At 43.3% G+C, this 19,544-nt stretch overlaps 1 protein-coding gene across 17 annotated transcripts in view; it reads right to left on the bottom strand.

The window, feature by feature from the left end:
- Positions 1 to 19,544, bottom strand: part of FBRSL1 (fibrosin like 1) — a 548,072-nt gene that overhangs the window by 277,953 nt on the left and 250,575 nt on the right. For 15 of the 17 annotated variants that reach the window (XM_037376317.1, XM_037376275.1, XM_037376290.1 and 12 more), the window contains one exon: positions 13,304 to 13,339. The exons of the other annotated variants lie outside the window; for them this stretch is intronic. In XM_037376317.1, coding sequence (XP_037232214.1) covers positions 13,304 to 13,339 — 36 coding nt within the window. The remainder of the gene's footprint in view (positions 1 to 13,303; positions 13,340 to 19,544) is intronic. 17 annotated transcript variants of the gene reach the window in all.

Genomic DNA, 19,544 nt, shown 5'->3' on the forward strand with positions numbered 1-19,544 from the left:
AAAATATATGTGTGTGACAGACACCACAAGCCTACAGGAAGATTCCTGCTTCAGTATTCAATGCAGCCTCAATAAATATTTCAAGGTTTCAAATGGATGCTTTGCAATAGCACAGTTTCCATTTGCACAAGTGCCAGAAGGAAGAATTCAACACAGGCTTAAAGCAAAACCAGAATATTTTCCTGTAAAACTTTAATTGGGAAACTGACACTATATAATCTGTACATCACTGCCTCCAAGCTGTTGTTAAAAAATTAAAGCTGTATCAAAAGAACTGCTTTGTTAAATTAACACGTTATGCATACCAGACATAATCCGCACCAGGAAAGGAAATAGCTTTGAGTCAAAAATGCACTGATTGTTATGGCTGTCATTGACAGAGGCTGAGCCAAGCAACGCAAGCAGACAAAGCATCTTACATGCCTCCTGTACAGACACATGCCCTTACAAACACATAGGCTTTATTTCAAAAGCTGAACAAAACCAACAGACAAGCAGGATCTCATTACGGTGATCGTTACAGCTACAAATCACCCATCAGATTGTGCAAATTCAGTATGAAGCCGTGACCATGTGCAGGTACAGGGCGAGGCTGTGCTGCTGGAGCCCTGCTGCCCAGCCCACCTTTGCTTTTTTTCCAAGGCTGGCAGTGAGGAAGGAGCTGGAGCCCCCAGCGCTAGCGTGATGGCCCCCATGGGTGCAAGGGCTCTGGACCGGCCATGGCACCCAGCCCTCAGGGGTGTAAGACACCCCAGCCCCTTGCTCCAGCGTGGGGCACTGCCCTCCCCGTGCTTGCTCAGCAGCACCCGCAGGATGCCAGCCACTACCAGGATGGGCACGGGCGGCACAGGGAGCTGGGCTGGGGGACAGAAGCTGAGCCGCCTGGTTTGAGGAGAGGGATGGTCAGACAGGGACACGGGACAAGCAGCACAGAGCTCCTGGTACTCTAGGCACAAGACACAAAAATTAGGTGGACCGTCTGCTCAGAACTACCTTACCTGCTTTACAAAATACTCAGTAGAACACTCTCCATCTGTACACCTCAAGGTACAAAGGAGATGAGTACCACCACCCATTTTAAGGGTAGAGAAACGCCGGCACTGAGGCTCAGAGCAGCCTGCCTGAGGCCTCTTTGAAAGTACTAACTTAAAACCTCATTTGCTCAAGGTCTCTCTCTGAAGCTTGTCCATGCTAATCCCAAGGTTTGCTCAGCAAATACATGTCAAAAAACCAACCAAGTGCCCTAAGTGCTCCCAAGGATAGGACCACCTTCTCTGTTTTAACCTTTGTAAGCCCATGTCACTGCCACCATCATTCTGGCTTCAGATTAGTCCGGGCTCAGCAAACAGGCTACACTTTGAAAAGTGACTCATCCCTTTTCACGCCCAGACTCCTGACAATGTGAGGGCCTCAAAGAGGCCGAGTTTTCTAAAAGTATGGAGCATGCTCCCTCGGAAAAGACTGGTTCCTCTCATATGTTTCAAGTTGCTCACCTCCAAATTTGAAGTGCCAAAGTAATTTTGGAAGATCTGAACTATAACATTTTCTCAATAAGATTTTACAGCTTTGCACGCGATGGTCTGTTAGCTTCATTCCATGCACCAAGAGTCTAAGGCACTGCTGTGGTCTGCAGCGGTGAAGACGGGTTAACAGTTCTGAGGCTTTTAAGATAAGCAAAATTTCCCTTGACGTTGTAAACTCTTCAGGTGGTTAGAAACAACAGTTTCTGCTTTTTTGATGTCTTCTCAGAAAAGAGCTCACATAATTTTATCAGTCTCTGGGGTGACCATCAGATAACCAAGCTATTCCTGTCTGAACCACTCAATGCATCTCCACCTTCCTGTCACTGGCAATCCACAAGACAACCAGGGGGTTCAAGCTAACCACACAGCTCACAACCGAACTGATTAAGTAGGTGGGAACTGATGCCAGCTCAGCTCAAAGTGTCTCTCTCTGCTAACCAGAAGCTCACCGCAAGCTGTAGGGGGGGATGACCACAGATAACACACTGATAGTGAAACTGTTTGGTGGAGTTGCAGCTTCCTGCTTGAGTGCTCTCACAACCTCCTCAAAGTGAATCTTCAGCAGGAAACGGGCTGCAGCAGATCAGACTGCATCTCACGTGGCCTCCGTTACTGACTCTTTTTTCAAGGGACCATTCACTACTCTCTCCCACCCTCTTCCCTGGCTCTCTAGAAATGAACTGAATTAGGGCTCTTCAGTGAACAGCAAGTCCTTAGGGAGAGGGAAAGACTCTTAGTAGAAGTCTGCGACCGCCTCCACCTGTGACAAGTCGATGCCTGCCAGTTACACACTGTTTAGTGGCCCTGGGCATCTTCACTGTGATATCCTAATCTTCATGCTTCAAGCTCTTTTTCTCTAAACCAGTGTGCTACTTGGCCTGGATGCTATTACGCAGCTTTGGAAGAGCAACACAAATACAGTGGGGAAAATGTGCTCTGTGAACTGGAAAAGAAGGTTTGATCTAGCTTTGATGATGAGCCTTACAATCCTGCTTGTGTCAACACCTTGCTTGTATTTTGCTATGAAGAATGCTTACAGATAAAACCCTTTTAAACGAGTGATTTTGAGAACAAATTTTGAATCTTTGGTTCATTACAAGTATCCTGTTAAGTTTAGCTTCTCAGCTGTTCATGCTGCCCAGAGCCTGAAAGTCCCAGTCCTCACCTAGGGAAGTCAGTAAGAAATTTCTCCACTGATGCCATTTGGTGGCAGGAAGAAGGGCGCACTGCTTCAGTCACACAATGGGACATCACTTCTAGAGTTCTAGCAGTTGTCACAATGATCTAATGATGTCCGGAGATCAGTTCACCAACAATAATTTTGAAGAAAAGTATTATTAAACTATATTTTGCAACTGAAGGTAGAGTGAAACCCCCCAGTCAACAGCTACAGTTTTACATGCTCAGCTCTAGCTATTTGTACAATGTATGTGATAGGAGAAAAATAAAGCAGTTAACCACTGCAGCTGACAAAAGTGTTTCATCAATCTATTAAAGCTGGTATATGTCCTACCCACCTCGATGTAACCATTTTTTTCCTTTTGTAATTACCAGCTGGTATGAGTATGATGCTGCACGAATTAAAAACACACATCAAGCACTCTACGCCATCCTTCACCTACAGCACTCTTATGTGCTACAATAGGTCCAAACACTGTCCTGCTTTGATTAGCTGATTTCAAGGGTAGCATAAACCATTCCAATATCTAGCAAGACCACGTCTAGAAAACCTGAGAACCACACCCAACAGCTTCTGAATGAAACCCCAAACTTCTTTCTGCTTACAGACAGCACAGTACCAGTCTACAAAATCGAACCGAACTTTGCAAGCACCTAGCATCCACACAGTCCTAACACGTTCCTCAAAGACGGCCAATGATGTGAGGCTTTCTGCAGATCACATGTGGTGAATTAATCAGACAAGAAAACTCTTCAGGATACTGCAGATCTAGACCATAAGAGTTCAGGCACACAAAGTCTTCTCCGTCACATATAGCACAGAGATAACATGCAGACGGTAAAGGCATGAATCAGGCTACATTCCTGTAGAAACCACTGCAGATGTGTCCACAGTGATGTAACCGTATGCCAATTTTCCATCATTCTGGTTGCAAAACTGAATATTCACAACCAGTAGCACAGTAATGCATCCTGAAAGAATCTATAAATAAGCAGTTAATTCCATTAAAATCTAGATGCGATACCATTTGAGTGTGTAACTCAGCAGCACCGTGTAAGGACCACTAGTGCTTGCTGGATTTTTTATTGGTTTTTTTTGAGACACATTCTAACGCCATAATCAAAAGCAATTTTGAGCTCAAAACTGACCTCAGGGTTACAAGACTCTATGGCAGACTGTTCCCTTTTATTGCAAGTACATTGTACAGCCGAGATGTACAAGCACATACACACCGGATGGACCACAGGGCTAATTAAAAAGCAGCTTTGGTGGTTGTATCTATTCCAAGAGCAGGTTAGTAAACCAAACTTTAAAAAAAGTAATGAAACCATAGGTGCTACAGAAGCAGACAATTCCCACAAAAAACAAAGCAGAGCTCGGAGCGACAAACAGTTGTTTTATTCAGCCTGAATGCCTTTGAATTCCTGACCTGTGATGAGCTGAAAAATGACAGAACAGCTACAATCCCTTGAAAACTAAGCTGAAACACCGGGTATTCTGAACTGCAAGTTAAAAATTTCTCCATGAAATTAGTCTCATTGATAACTGGTTTTAAAACAACTTTTGGGTATGGCAATGCCTGAATTTCAGAATTACACCACTTCCTCCCTAAAGCCATTCAATACAAAAGAGCCAAAGAAAAAGCAGAAAGTACTTCACCCTACCAGTTGCCAAATGGTATCGCAAAGGTCTCCCACCCCTGCATGATTTGTATCTCATATACAAGTTAAGCATAGTGGATTAGCTTACATTTCTGACCTTGCCCTGCATTCTCTAGCTTTCCAGAATTGCAGTTGGTCCTTCTGCATCATGTAAGGAGTCTCTTACAGTTTCACGTACTTATTTGCTATAAAAAGGAGAAAGCGCCCTTTCTAAAACATTACCAGCAAGTCATGGTGACGGGCTGCAGTCAACCACCAGGAGCTGCAATGCTGAATGCCAAGGTATAAGGAAGCAAAACCACTGGCCCTGTGTAGGAAACATTTCACACGGCTGACCAGTGTTTCCATCTAAACGCACCTCCGCCAGCAAAGCAAGCACCACAGATGAGAAATCCAGTCTCTCCAGAAACAATTTTACTCTTGCAGCAGCAGCTTAACCTTAACTTCCTAGAAAGGCAGCCCAGAAACCCTGAGCTTCCTCCCTGCACCACCTTCTTAGAGAAGCAAGCACAGTGCCACTTCTCTGTTCTCTCACCCCCCAGGAACGGAGGAGTGCTGCCTCTTCACTGCAGATGCAACTACATGCCCCAGTATATTTACATTTCAGCAGCCAGCTACATTGCAGCCAGGCTGAAACATGAAGTGAGAACAAGAGAAACCTCAGCCTACAGCAGATTTCCTAACCATTTACAGTTTTCGCAGCAAAGCCACCACGCCTTCAGCATGTTACCAAAAGCTTTCTTTGGTGTGAGATCTGATTTAGGATTGCATCTGTGGTTTTTTTAAATTGACGTTACATCTTTGTCTTCAGCTAGAACAGGGAAGGAATTGAAGATACCTCTTTAGCCTTTAATAACATATCCCAGTTTTAAAAAAATAATAATAAAGGAGAACAGGAAGAAATGCAAGTGATGAAATTGAGTAAAGACTACCAACCTACAGGAAATCTTATTTACGCTCTGAATGTGCAGTGTCCAAGTTTATCACCAACCCAAATAACTTACCCTCTCTAGACCACTTTATTTCATCACAGTTTAACACTGGGAAAACCATTCTGGGACTGGTAAGCAATGAGTCCATGAGTGTAAGTACAACAGGGTATTCCACTGAGCTGCACAATTAAATATTTTAAATTTTATAATGCTTTAAGATGATGGATGGTGTTCGCTAATGCCATTAACACCCACAAAGTTGATGCATTTGATCCCTTGTCATTGTTGTCTGTTTTTCACCTACTATTAAGGCCAACAAAAAATGTTGTCTTCTATTTCCAAGTAGCAGCATTCTGAGTTCGTGGCGCTGTTATTTCCTCTGCTGCTTCCCTTACACTCGGTGATTTTGGGTGCAGGTTTCTGCAAGGACATCGAGATACGTGATAAAACAAGAGTGTGAACCCTTGTTTCTCCCCACCCCTGCCGTGAATGTCCTCTGAGGAACCTACTGCAGCACCCAGCACCACAAACATCAGCACATTCCCGCAGCCTCAGAAATGGGCTCTCTTAACCCCTTCTCTAGTTACAAAACCCAAGCACTACTAATTCTCATGGCACAAGGCTATTAGAGAATTAAAGAAAAATCAAAAGCAAACCCCTCAGGAGGACCCATACTTAACCCCTGTTCAATGTGCTCATCAGGTAAGTAGCCCTGATGCTAATCAACTGCCTATTTTAATCATCTTTTTGTTGGTTTCGGTAAAGAGAAAGGAAAGAAAGTTAAAACAAAGCAATGGACTGTAAGAAGAGACAGCTATGAGAGCAAATAACGATGTGAAGAGCTGAGACAGACAAGCAAATACCTTGCCCCATTACACAAAGAAAGCTATAGCATATATATGACACAACTGCCTCAGGACAGTCTTAATCAAAAAGGTCCAGAAATAAAGACCAGATATTCTCAAAATCCTTTGCCTTTCCTCTTTAGCAGGATGTAATCCTTTCCAGGCTGGTGAATTCAAGATGGATTTAGGACAACTCTTCATTTTAGCGTGCAAGGCCAGTGACAGTGAGGTTATCCTACCCCAAAAGCCAAGGAACACTGGGAAGTTCATGGGATGCGGCTGTATAACAATATCATCTTTCTAGTCAGATTAGAGATCTGTTCCCCACACCACCCCGAGCCAAGGGCAATAGCAGGGAAGATTAAAAACGTGGGCAAGAAAATCACACAAAAGTCATATGCCCCATGCCTCAAGGGCTTGCGGTGTCAGCTGGCTGTGCGTCCCCGGCGGCTGGGGGGGTTACGGAAATCGGTGTCATCCCCTCCTGCTCCCAGCCCCCAGCTCCGCTGCCAGGGCCACTGGTTCAGGCAGCCTGAAATTCAGCCAGAGGGGGCCCTTTGTGCCTGCTTTATGGCTGTGGAGATGAGCGAAAATTTATGAGACTTTTCATCCTAATTAAAAGCAGAGGCCATCTAAGAAGAAACAGACTCAGAAAAGGGAACTTCTAAAGGAAAACGTGTTGCAAGAAGTTCATGGACTTCGGTATTTTTAAAGCTGAAGTATGTAGCTTATTTACGTTTGTACTCTTCCTTATGCTTTTCATGGGACATTTCAAAAACCCTCAAGAGATCCCACAGATCTAGAATAATAAATGCACTAATTACTCAACAGCATTTGAGCTCACGAGTTACGGGACAGCCTCTGGAGCCAAGAGGCCAGCTCCTCGGCTAGCCTACAGCAGCCTGGCTCCCTCCCTCGTGGCCGGCAGAGCAAACGAACTCTTCATTTATTCAGTGAACTCAGCTCGTCCAGGTGAATTCAAGCATGGGGAGAGTTCTTGTAAAGTGAAGCTATTCATGAACACGTGAAAAGAAACCCAGAAGAAATTAAATGCTTTGGATTGACATCCAGCATTATAATCATGGCTTTAAAATTCCTGCTATCTTAAGAGGGAGAAACCCTTTCAAAATTCATTATGTTTCTATTACATATTATTATTTTTCTCCTTTTTTTTAAAAAAAAAAAATCCTTTGTGCTGTCATAGCTCTTACAGGCCACATCACTCTATTATAGTCCCTTTTTCTTTTCTCTTTATAACTGAGTATCTGTCTTCAAAGAAGACATAATCTGTCTTCAAAGAAGACAGAGTATTGCTCCACCTGAAGGGGATGTATCTGCAATTCTTTTTCTTGTCCAGAAGAAAAAGACAATTATAGTCCCTCTTTTATACTTGGCATCAAGGCAAAATGAGATTGATACTTATTTTGGAATTATTACTCCCCTATTCATAAATCTTATCCAGAAAGTCTTGCTCATGTTGCCAGCCCACAGGCACACTATCACAGGAAATACATATTAAATTCACTTTTATCATTTAACTTTGGCTCCAGCTCAATGATTTTTAGATTCATAACAAGAGCCCTGTTTCCAATATTGATTTTTGGCAAGGAAAAATGCTAATTTATCAGAGGTCCTAACATACAATGAATTTTCCAGCCCACCTAAGAAATGCTACCTACCTACAGATTTTTCATTAGCGTATGACAGATCGGCAGGTGGAGAAACCCCATTAGTTACAATTCAAGTTTGCCCCTGGTCACTGAGCATGCTTCCACACCTGTGACCTGAAGCACACTCCAGAATTCCCTAGCAGAAGTATTATATGCTTCATAGCAAAAATTTTGTTGAACTTTACCTAGAAATTTATCCTTCTCACGACACCAGCTTCTCCAAGGCAATCTCAAAGATGGCAAGGTATGCAACCATCACCTGGGCTCTTGGACCATGCTCTACGTAGGAAGTGGTACCGACTTAAGCTCTGTACAGAAAAGATGCTGTTGAAGGTGCTTTTTCAAGGCTAACAATTTGGTCCCCGAGCCTAAGAGCACAAGAACATCCTTGAAGCGCAGAGCAGATCAGGTGAGTGCTGCTGGCATGATCTTCAGGCAAGCTTCTGTAACCATTACACTGAAACAGTGAACCTGCCTGTGCACGCACAGAGGATTTCTGGCATGGGAACAGCCTCCTTAGCAGGGACCATCTGTTTCAGGGTTTCATAGAAGTGCATCGAGCTGGCACAAAACCAAAACAGGCCATGAAAAGAGCTTTACAGGGTATATGAGGGTATATAAACGTGCAAAGAGTCAACAGTTCCTAGGCTGACAATTACCTAGCACTGTGCAATCATCCCTAGCTGTCCTCCTTCCCACTGAGCTCACTGCACTGGACACTACCTCCCTGCTGTAAATCAGGTGAATTACAGCTCAGTACCTGCTGTCCCAGCAAGTGTGCTCACAGGTGCGAGCTATGAAGATCTCAGCAGGGTAATAGGGTAAGGTGGCCACGGGCAGTTGTGCTGCGTGACAGCCTGCTGTACAGCAACATCAAGCACAGCACAGGAGAGGAGTCCTGGAAGGCTGTAAAGATCATCACCAGCAACTGGAAAGCCCATTCCAGAAATCAGCATCATAATTTGAGAGAAACCATCAGGAAGGCGCAGACTGGGGCAGAGGCAGAGGGTGCAGCAGGGCTCAGGGTGCTCTACACCTAGCCAGTGCTTGCCTCTGCCACCTCAGGTTCCAGCTCCATCTGGGGAACAAGACAGTCATTCTCAGGCTACGTCACCAAGCAGAAGGAAAGGCGGCTGGCAGATAACACTGAGTTGACGCTGGATGACCCAAGTGTCTCTGCAAGCCTTATGGTGTTTTGCATGTTTCTTTCTATCCATGAGCTGCAGCCCAAGTTATCTGAGACGCTGGTTTCCGGCGCTCAACAAGGAAGATGTAAAATCAACAGAATTTGATGAGCTGCCAGGGATTTGACTAGGCTGCAAAGACTTTGATATTTTACAGAAGCTCAGAATAAAAATCAGCTGCTGGTGTTGCCAAGTGTATGTTACTGTTTCTGTTAAAAAAAATAATCTTCCAAGAACAAATAAAACCAAACAAAGACATCTCACCCTCCTGTCCTTTTGTTCCAAGGTACACTCAGACAGGTTGGCTCACTAGCTATCCATTTGCCATATGCTTTCAAGTTTATTCTTTTATTCACTCCCACATTTTAGCCCCTTCCATTCCAGAAGAGGAACAGCTGCACAGATGCTCCATAAATAAACTACATAATTAATTGGAAGAGGTTTTTTGTTTATTTTTTTAAGCTACCACATATTCCCAATTCTATCCTTTTAAGTGTTCTCCACAAAACTGAGTCAAGGTCAACTGCAGCTGGGGTTTGTCTGTACAATGTGCTCAACCTTATAAACAACTGCAACTTTTTAGCCATTAACAACAAACTGTATGTACTGATCTTATGTTCATTTTAACTACTTTCTAACTATGGTAGGCCTTAAGTTGACTTAACTGTCAGGAATAGATTTGAAAAATGGTCCGCAGGGTGAGTATGTATCAGTGATACACAGAAACCTCAACATACAGCTAGTTTCTAATTCTCTGCGTATTTTTTAACAAATCAGTGCATTTTCAGGTAGTCAGGTCTCTCATCCTGTTACCAAAAAGAAAATCTGTTTTGTCTGCTCAGAGGACAGACAGACCTTTCTGACTAAAATCACTAATCTCATTTGTGTGTGCAGGAAGTGTGACAAATGGCTGAAGTAGTTTATCACACATACGTAATCATCAAGTCATAAAGGGAATAAGATATTAACCTCCATAAACAAACTAGCATTCTATTTCTCAGCACAGCGGAAGTATACATTTAACAAGATAAGGATATGAAACACATGCTACTGATGAGATAAGGAGCTTGCAGATAGAGTACAGACATAGATATGTCTTGTTATCCAATTAGACACCATTCAAAACTTTACTTTGGGAAGTAAGATTTTAAGATTTAGAAGACATTTTGTCCACAATATCTACAGATAAGACTGTGAAACTATGTGCCCAGTCACTGTTAACGCTACTTTTGAGTAGCATTTACAATTTAAATCTAGGTGCAGCCGAAGTTAACCAGAGGTTATGTGGTCCTTATTGAGGACTTAATGTTCCATGGGAAGCCTGAAGCCAATGAAGTTTTTGGAATATTCAGCACTCAGGAGTTATTATTTGCATTTAGTTTTCTTCCTAACTTTAGCTCCAGAGTCTGTACCTTACATAGGAGCAGTTTGCTGAGGTTTTCAACATCAGCCTGCTCTGACTGCCCAGACAGGCCTTGCCTGCCTTCTCTGTGCAGCCCAGCTGGATGAGCTGAACCTTGGATTAAGTTTTTTCCAAGTTTACTACCACAGGTTTTAAGTCTTCCTCCTGCAAATGCACATTTCCTTAAAATGTGCATTTTCTACAAATGTTTCTGAAAGCAAACAGCTCTGCAAGGGCAGCTGAAGCAAGTGAATGGTGAAGCATGCAGATTCGAAACGAGCCAATTAAAAATGAACACACACAAAATAGTTTGTGGTATTTGAACAGCTGCTTATGAAACCCAGTACAAGAACTTCACCAAGTAACGATATATATCATCATCCTGCAAGTGACAGTTTTCCACAAGACAAGTTGTGCACAGATACCAGGAGGAACATTCAAGACAAGAATCATGCCTCCTGCTAGCGCCACTTTTTATCACACTTTCACCATGTCTGGCAAACCACCTATTTGATGTAAACAGGGGCAGAGCCAAAATACTGACTTAATGTTTCATATACATCTGCTTTCATGAGAAAATGAAAACTGTTACAAGATACTATGGACAACCCCTGGTTTGGGGCCAGTTGTCTTGAACTGGTGGTTTGAACATCTCTCTGCCACCTGGGAGAACAGGCTTCCAGTGCAGGTTTGGGCCAGCAAGGTCTGGCAGTGCTGGAAGTGATAGTCTCTGCCTTACGCTAAATCAATTTAGAGCAGCATTGGAGTCTTAAGGGAAACGGTCAGCCTCAACAGCTGGTACATGGTGAGGCAGAAGGCAATTTAATAGGGAAAATGACAACCCATAAGGAAAAGCAACCCTGGCTCACGCTACTCATGATCTCAAAATACTGCCTCAGCACGCAGAAAGCTCTTACCTCCCTTGAGAAGTTATGGGTTGGCTAAATAACAGAACCTTGTCCCCACACATGCACAGAGAAGGAGCTAGAAATTTCCTGAAAATCATTTCTGAGAGACAAAAGTAAATTTCTTAACAGACAGCAATGGAGGAAAACAGTCCTATGATTTATTTGTCTTGAGACTCTAAAAAGAATTCTTTGGCCTTTTTCCATTAAGATTTTGCAACCTATGTTATAGCCAGTGGGAAATTGTTTAATTCCCAAACCATGCCCTCAGTCATAAAGTCTGTGAAGATGACTCATTATTATTTATGTGGTGCCATGGGCATGCATGGCATTTTACAGAGAAATAGAAGATACAGCATCTGCCTTCAGAAGCTTAGGTGAATCCAACTGTTCGTGTGTTTGGGAAGCAGAGCTCAACTGGTCCTACAGCAAACATTCCTCATCACTCAGTGAATTAAGTAATGATACTCACCTGGGATACTGGGAAGATTTAGACAGAAGGATACTTAGGAGACATGCCATTACTGTCTAAAAATTTGTGACATTATTTCACTAAAACCGTAAGACTTTAAGTCATATGTTATTTTGTAATGGTTTTATGATTAAAATGCACTTCATCTTGTATTATGAATTTCTGATAATATACATGATAGCATGTGACAGTGTCGTTATGAAATCAGACCATAAATTCTGCCCTGCCTAGCCATTTTTTATCTGTGCATACAGCACCAGGTAGGAGCTCACAGGTCCCATCTTCCAACTCTAAACATATAACATGAATTATTGAAAGAAAATAATTTATGCAATCATTGCAAAAAAAAAAAAGTCTACAAGGTGTCCACATAAATGTCCTGAAGTATATAAAATCCACCTTTGTTCTTGTCTATGAGAAGTGAGCAGTTACAGCTCTTGGTAAGAAACAAGCATTCAAGACCATCCACCTAGAAGGCAAAACTTTATCATGGCAGAGGTCGTGAAACCAGCAGTTACTGTCAGTAAGGGTAGGCAGGAACATTAGCTGGATGTTCTCATTCAGACTTGCATACGAGATTAGCATACGCCTTCCTCTACAAGCTCTGCACCAGCAATGAGGATATACCTGACTTATTGGCTGAACAACCAGGGTGTCATAACGTGTATCTACACACTATACATTTGTTACGAGAGTCAGATATAACGCCATTTGAGGAATTTTCATGTTGACATTGCTAAGCCACTCACAGCCTCTCCTATTTCCTTATTAATACATACGGTAAAGTGTATGTGCCTGCCTTTTGGGACAGCTGAACAGCAAAGGAACCCCAAATCAATAAACAATTGTACCACCTCTACATGAAGGAATGTCATTATTGCACAAACAAATAAGGTACATGTAAACAGAAATGGTTAATTAAACATCACTGTTACATCGCATCCACAAGCAGGCGTGTCCTGGCCCTGTAACACCAGCTGCAGAACGCTGGCACCTATGGCACTCCTGCAAAGAAAACACCAGCAACAACCTCCTCTGAAAACTAGAGAGCTTGTTGTATAACTCAGAGCTTATAAGTAAGAGAATATTGACTTATTTTGTTCACACTGGTGAGGGTCATCATTCTTCTTAAAATGGAGTAATTTTGTCTCCGATTCTTGTATTTAATGCACAAATGAAAAACTCTATGGGGGAGGGAGGAGGGCAGGGAAGCATCTCCCACCGGTGTTGAAAACTCTCCCCACTCAAGACTTTTAATTCTCAGGAGGCGACTATGTAGCGGAAATCCACTATAAAACAACAGAAAAAACCCTCCCTGTAAGTATAAAATTAAATTGAAGAAGCCCCCAGACTCTTAATGTGCTCTCACACGTCAGGGCTGTCCCTGGCCAGGTGCACAACAGACCTTTACTCTAACCCTATTTTTTATGCTCTGCATTTCTTTCCTGTCAGTGGAAATGCAATAGGTAGTGTAAACCTCTGCAATCAACATCAACAGAAGTGAAAGAATTAGCTGTAAAATGACTTACGGAGTAGCCTCTTCCTGAAAGCGATTGAGCAGAACTCTGTGGGAGGAAACAATATGCCACAGTAAGTAATGCAAGAGATTCTGTGTAATGTAAGATAAGAATAATTTGCGATTCCCTCCCCCAGCCCAGCATTCCTTAGGGGAAAACTTCAAAACCAGAGTGCCTCAAATGATCTTCTGACATTCTGTGTGCTGCCACAGGAGTAACAGCAAAAGCGCATTTCCAGGTGAGGGCTCCAGGGCTATTTCAGACAAGGGTTTCATAAGCTAGAGCAGGGCTTCGACAGCACCTCCCAGCTAAGGTAGAAGCTCTCAGCATGGGGTATGTCTTCACAGCAGCAGAGCACGCATTCTGAACCATCTCTCTTCAGCAGGTAACGGCAGCTTCCGAGAAACAGCACACGTGTAAGGACGCTCTCCTGAATCAGGGCTGCACATTTTGCCTCATCAACTCCAACTTTCAATCATGTAACCATATATCCCACTTTCCATTCCCCTCTGAATTCATGAGCCTCCAGCCTTCACTGCCGCAGCATTACCATATGACAACTCTATCTGAAACAACAATAGCAGCAAAGCACTAATTTATCATCTCTCAGAGCTTTAATAAGCATTCTGTCCCTTTTGAATAAGTTAAACTACATTGTTTACTCCTGCTCTTCATTTCAGCTCCTCCTGCTCCTTTCTCTACCACATCCTTACCTCTTTCACACGCTGCCAAATCACTTGGTTCTTTTCCTTTGCATCACACCATCTCCAGTCACTCGGATTCCTTTCCCCTCTCTACAACTCAAGACTGTTGAGCTGCTGGTTTTTGCTGGCAGTTACTTTCTCAAAGCAGCTAAATGAATTCCACCTCTATCTTCAGCTGCTGCTATATGCCTTCTTTTCGGAAATTAAAAAGAAGCCGGGAACAGTGGTGGCATATGATACCACGTGACCCAGCAAGTACTCTGCAGGCCAATTTCCAAGTGTGATTTATTATCATGATGCTCTTGCTATGTGATTTTATTAAACAAGATTCAGGGAGTCTTAACAGTCCCGTTTCCCAGACTGATGTTCTAGTGGGTACCAGAGCCTGAACGAAAATACTGAATCATTGCAGGCTGATCTTGAGGATTGTTTGTGTTTTTGCAGCAGCACCAGAAGCTATCGTTTTACTAAATCAGTCCAACAGCACAATACTCCCAGAGATGGATGCAAACTGATTGCAGGCTACTGCAAATACCTGTAATTTTCCACCGATAGGATAACAGTTCCTTTGTATTACCAGTTTGCAAGCCTTTTGATCAGAAGATACCTAGATACACGCAGAAGCCTTTCCACACTCCTGCACTCAATGGAAGACTCGATTGTCTTGGTCTGCCCATGCACACTGCGCCACTGCCCTGCAACTTCCCTAGACACCAGAGACGCAATTTCCCCGCCAAGTGCCCACAAAGGAAAGTTTCCAAAGTGAAGAGACAATAGCAAAGCCCTACAATTAGGTGAGTGTGCTGCTGGAGGAAGGGCTCCCCATTAACCCTCTCACCAGCTGGCACAGGAACCAGGGTGCCCGATGGAAGGAAAGCTGTGGCACAGCTCTTCACAGATCTTACACACAGGTCTGCAGCCACTGTGTGTGTGACTGGGTGCCAGTCCCCATCCCTGGCATGCAACGCATGCACCTCTGTCCTGCTGCAGCTCAGGAGACCTCTGCTCTGCAGGAACAGGACAGCTTTCACTGTCCGAGTCAGCAATAACAGACCTCTGACAGCATTTAACTTTCCACCTTTTGCACACTGCACATCGATTTGGCCCCTGCCTTCAAACACTACAAAAAAAGTAGAGGATTGTTAATAAACCTCTTTAATGTAAACTGCCCAGAAATAAAGCTACAGACTGGTGAAAGTGAAGGTTGGTAGCATTTATCTCTAGTTTTGAGAAACTAAGACAAACCTATCCCTCCCCCTCTTCATACTTCTAAAAAAAACCCAAACAACTCATGGAATTCAGCCTTGTATAGAAAAAAAAATTAATAACAATATCCTGCTATCTACATAAGTATGCTGAAGAGCTGAACACAATTATCTGTTCTGACACTTTGGATAGCTTGATCAGGCAGTTCACCTAAAGAAAACAGAAACAAGGAGAGGGCAAATTACCTGCTTGGAGAGGTGGGAGGAAGAGAGTAATAAAAGGGTAGCAGTTCTCACGCCCCACCCCCTCCTCAGCTTAGATTTAACAAAGATTGACAAGGTCTAACAAATTGGAAATAATAATCAAAAAGAGAAACAAGAGGTTTCATTAGAAGCTTCTCTCTAGGGAAACAGCCTCTCAGAGCATTTTCACTTTAACAGTTATTTTCAATCTTTGAGTCTTGTGCACACCCAAAATATTTTCCTGGGATGTAGCAGACCCTTGGACAACAAACTCAAACATGCTAACAACAGACCTGCTTTTCTCAGGTAACTTTCAGCCATCCCAAGCTGTCCAAGAACCCCAGGAATCTGTAGACCACCGATTTAAAGCCACTGAGTAGAAAACAATAAAAGCAGTTGCTGAATGAAGTGTTACATCAGAAATAATTAAAACTGAATGGCAATTTACTCTGGCATTTTTCACATCTAAGAACTTCTTCCTTCCTTACAAGTTTTAACATCAAATTTCCTGGAAATCAGGGGGGGAAAAGTGTGGGTTTCCTGCCCCCTCAGAATTTTTATTGCATGTATAAAGTTAGTAACTGGTGAGTACTTTGGATTCAACTCATAAAATCCTTTCCAACAATTAGGTTTATGCACAGCCACATCCCACACTCTCCAGAGCCGTTCGCACGCATTTTTCTGCACATCTAACAAACCGCTAGTGCTTTCTTGGTTAACTGGGAACACTGCGGGCTCTTTACGAGGACCCATACCAACTGCCACACGTAAAAACGTTGAAAGCCCCAGCTAATATCAGCTACAAGTGCCAGAGCAGAACAGTTTGTGTGCAACTGTGATGGATGTTCCTAAAGAAAAAAAATCTTTGGGGGTTGATATAAACATAGCTTAATCCATATGTCTCTATATCAAGATCAAATTATGAGAAAAGTAATCAATTGTGGCTGCAAATGTAAGAAATCTTGGAAGTTTAACTTGGCATCTACCCAAAGCTGAAGAAACCTCCTTTGACTATGAATGAGTGCTTGTCTGGCAAGCGCAGTTACTGGGGCAAACCTTCAGCTGGAATGACTGACAGAGGCTCTTACCTATAGAATAGGAGCACTTACATGACAGCCCTCTACAAAGTTCTTGTTCTCAAAACAGTCTGATGTGCTATTTTGGTCAGTTTTCTCCTTGTCTGAAGGTAGCTCATGCAGCAGGGTGTGATGGTCACCGCAGTACCCAACTAGCCACACTCATGTTAGTCCTGCACCAACCCGTCCAGCACCGGCCTCGTAGCTTTGGCTCACGCGAGACCAAAACCCAAACCAGCTCTTACTGCTACAACCCAGAGCCCGAGCAGGCTCAGCTCTGGCCTTCAAACGCTGCCTGAAGGAAGCATCACAGGCAGGAAAGATGCAGTCAGAGACAAAATTCAAAGACAGAGGATCATGACCCCAGCTGGCCAACTCTCTGCAGCCAGGCGCAGGAACAGCTGCCACGCCATGCCTTTCCAAAAGCCTTCCCATCTGCAAAACCCAACCTGCAGAAGCAGGACGTGGGGAAAGCGACGTGCCCATCCAACCCAAATGCTGCCCGCCCAGAGCAGAGCAGGCAGGGGCCAGCAAGCATGGTACCCAGCCCACCAGCGAAGCTGCTGCAGCAGGCGCACCCATGCTGCACTTGCAGATGCTGCTCCTGCAGATGCTGCTCCTGTTGGCTGCAGCTGCCAGGCGAAGCAAACCTGAGCAGACCCTCAGAGGGAGGGCAGAAGCCCTCTGCTTGGCTTGAGCACCGGCTTCTGTGCCCCTGGTGCCCCTTTCAGCACTCTCTGGAATACCCTGGGTTTCTAAGGGAGGCTGTTACTAGTTAGGGGCAAAAAGAATGTGATCTGCACATTTAATGATGCATAAGTGGAACTACAGTGCTGGATGGCATTTGTGCATAAAGATAAATGGCTTATAATATTTTGCAGATTATATGCTCTTTTACAACTAAAGATTTTTGGTTCCTTTTAAACCCAAGGTTAAAACCAAAACCAGACAGCACAGACAAGACACTTCAGTTATGTCACAGAGTGAATTATTTCTACCCTGGGACAGCTCTCACGTTAATTATTCTGGATATAAAAAAATACACCTTTCTGGCAGCAAAGACAAAATCTTACTGTTGAAAGACTCCACTATCGCCCCACCAACGTCCTTGAGAGTTTAAGTTACACTGCAATCTGTGATTGTATTTAAAAGATTTCATCCTTTATTCCTGATAAACAACATGATTACAATTTAGAAAAGAACCCGATGACAAAAATCTCACCAATAACCTTCAGCAGGTTTTCCAAGAGTATCTGTTAAATTGACAGGAAAAGTTATTTCCCTGGTATAAATAAAAGCATGGCCTTCCGCTGTTCTTACAATACAATACAAAACAAATCAAGATACCCTCTGTTTGGTTTCTTAAAGCTATTGGGTTATTTATTGAACTAGAAAGACAGTAAGAAGGGCTTTAAAATGCAGTAATAATCAAGGTAATAGGGCATTTCAAGACAACTCCCCATTCTCACTGGGTCAGGCAGGTTTCAGCTTGGATCTTAGCAAGCATTCTTGATATATGAACTAACTATAAGGGAATTAGATAAAAGCAGGTGATGACAGCACCACCATAAAATTAACTCTTGTTATTAGCATTCACTTCCCTCCTCTGACTAAAAGATGTAAATTAACACTTTCCAGAAACATCAAGAGTTCATTCCAGCTCTTCTGAAATATGCCGCTTTTACTGGCTGAAACCAAAAGTGTATCAAATACCTCCAAGTCAGCTGCTGAAACCGCCATTTTGGGCAAAGAGCTATTCCTATGTGGGCACAGGACAGTCACCAAAAAGAGCCTCCTAGCACTATTATTAATGCCACCCCCACGTTAGTGTGGAAACTGAGGCACAGAAAGACTTAGATGTGCCCAGTGACACCGGTGGAGTCCGCAGAAGAGAAGGGAACCGCGACAGACTTCCCAGCTCCTGCTGAGTGCCCAACCTTGCTTTGCCAAACCACAGGCCCAAACTCCTCATACAGCCCAACGACGCAAGCCTGATTTGTTGATTAGCACTCAGAAGAGTCAATAATATGGAGAGAATGAATTTTTAATTATGTTTTGTATCATTTGTTCAGGATAAAAACTCACCTCAGCTGCACCTGTCTTCCACTATTTCTTGGCTACCTCAATTCTGCAGCCAGACAGGGCTGAGGCACAAGGAAGCGTGCACGTTTACCCATCCACTTGGTCATTTAGAGAACATTCAACAACAGAATATCAGTTCAGCTTTGAATACTAGTATTTTCTTTGCAAGCAAGTCCCTTACAAAACTCAAGTGTCTTGGAATGAGAGGAGCAAGTGAGGAGGAGGGCAAAAAGGGCCAATGGCAGAAGATATGCCAGACCTTAACACGGAGTCTCTCTTAATACAATTAATTTCCACAGTCCCACTCCTGTCTGTTAATACAATGAGTTCAATTGACTTGGCAAAGGTCACAGAGTGCATCTGATGTTCACTTAGATTAGAAACCAGGACCTGACAAGATAACCACAATGCATGATGAATGATATGGATGTCATGCAAAATGTGAATGTGTTCCTTCTTTTAATTCACTTATTTTATTATGCTGGATAAACAAAGGGGCTTATGCTTGGAAATACTGCAAAATCAGTTCAGTAAGACATCAAACTACACAAGGTCTAAACATCTGTAACTGACTTGATATGCTGCAGAACACCTTCCAACCAAGACATTAGATTCCTGCAGCTGATGGCCACAGAGAGCAGAAGGAAAGATGGCTGCTGGCCAGCAACCAGCGAACAAACTGCATATAGTTAACCAGGAACAACAATAAAAGCCCTCACATTTCCAAAATACACAGAACATGCATGGGTGCTGCTCCCATTCAAACCACCATCCCTCAGCCAACTTCACAAAACCTTCTCCAGACTTTCTTTCTCTAGTACCTGAAGCTCCATGCAAGTCATTACAACTTTGCTCATAATTTCTCCTGCAGCAGTTTTCATGCAAGCGTGCAGTATTTCAAGACACACAAAGTAGTATAAAAAGTAGACAGCATGCTGAAGAG

Source organism: Falco rusticolus, chromosome 1 (genome assembly GCF_015220075.1).
Source record: "Falco rusticolus isolate bFalRus1 chromosome 1, bFalRus1.pri, whole genome shotgun sequence".
Classification (NCBI taxonomy): domain Eukaryota; kingdom Metazoa; phylum Chordata; class Aves; order Falconiformes; family Falconidae; genus Falco; species Falco rusticolus.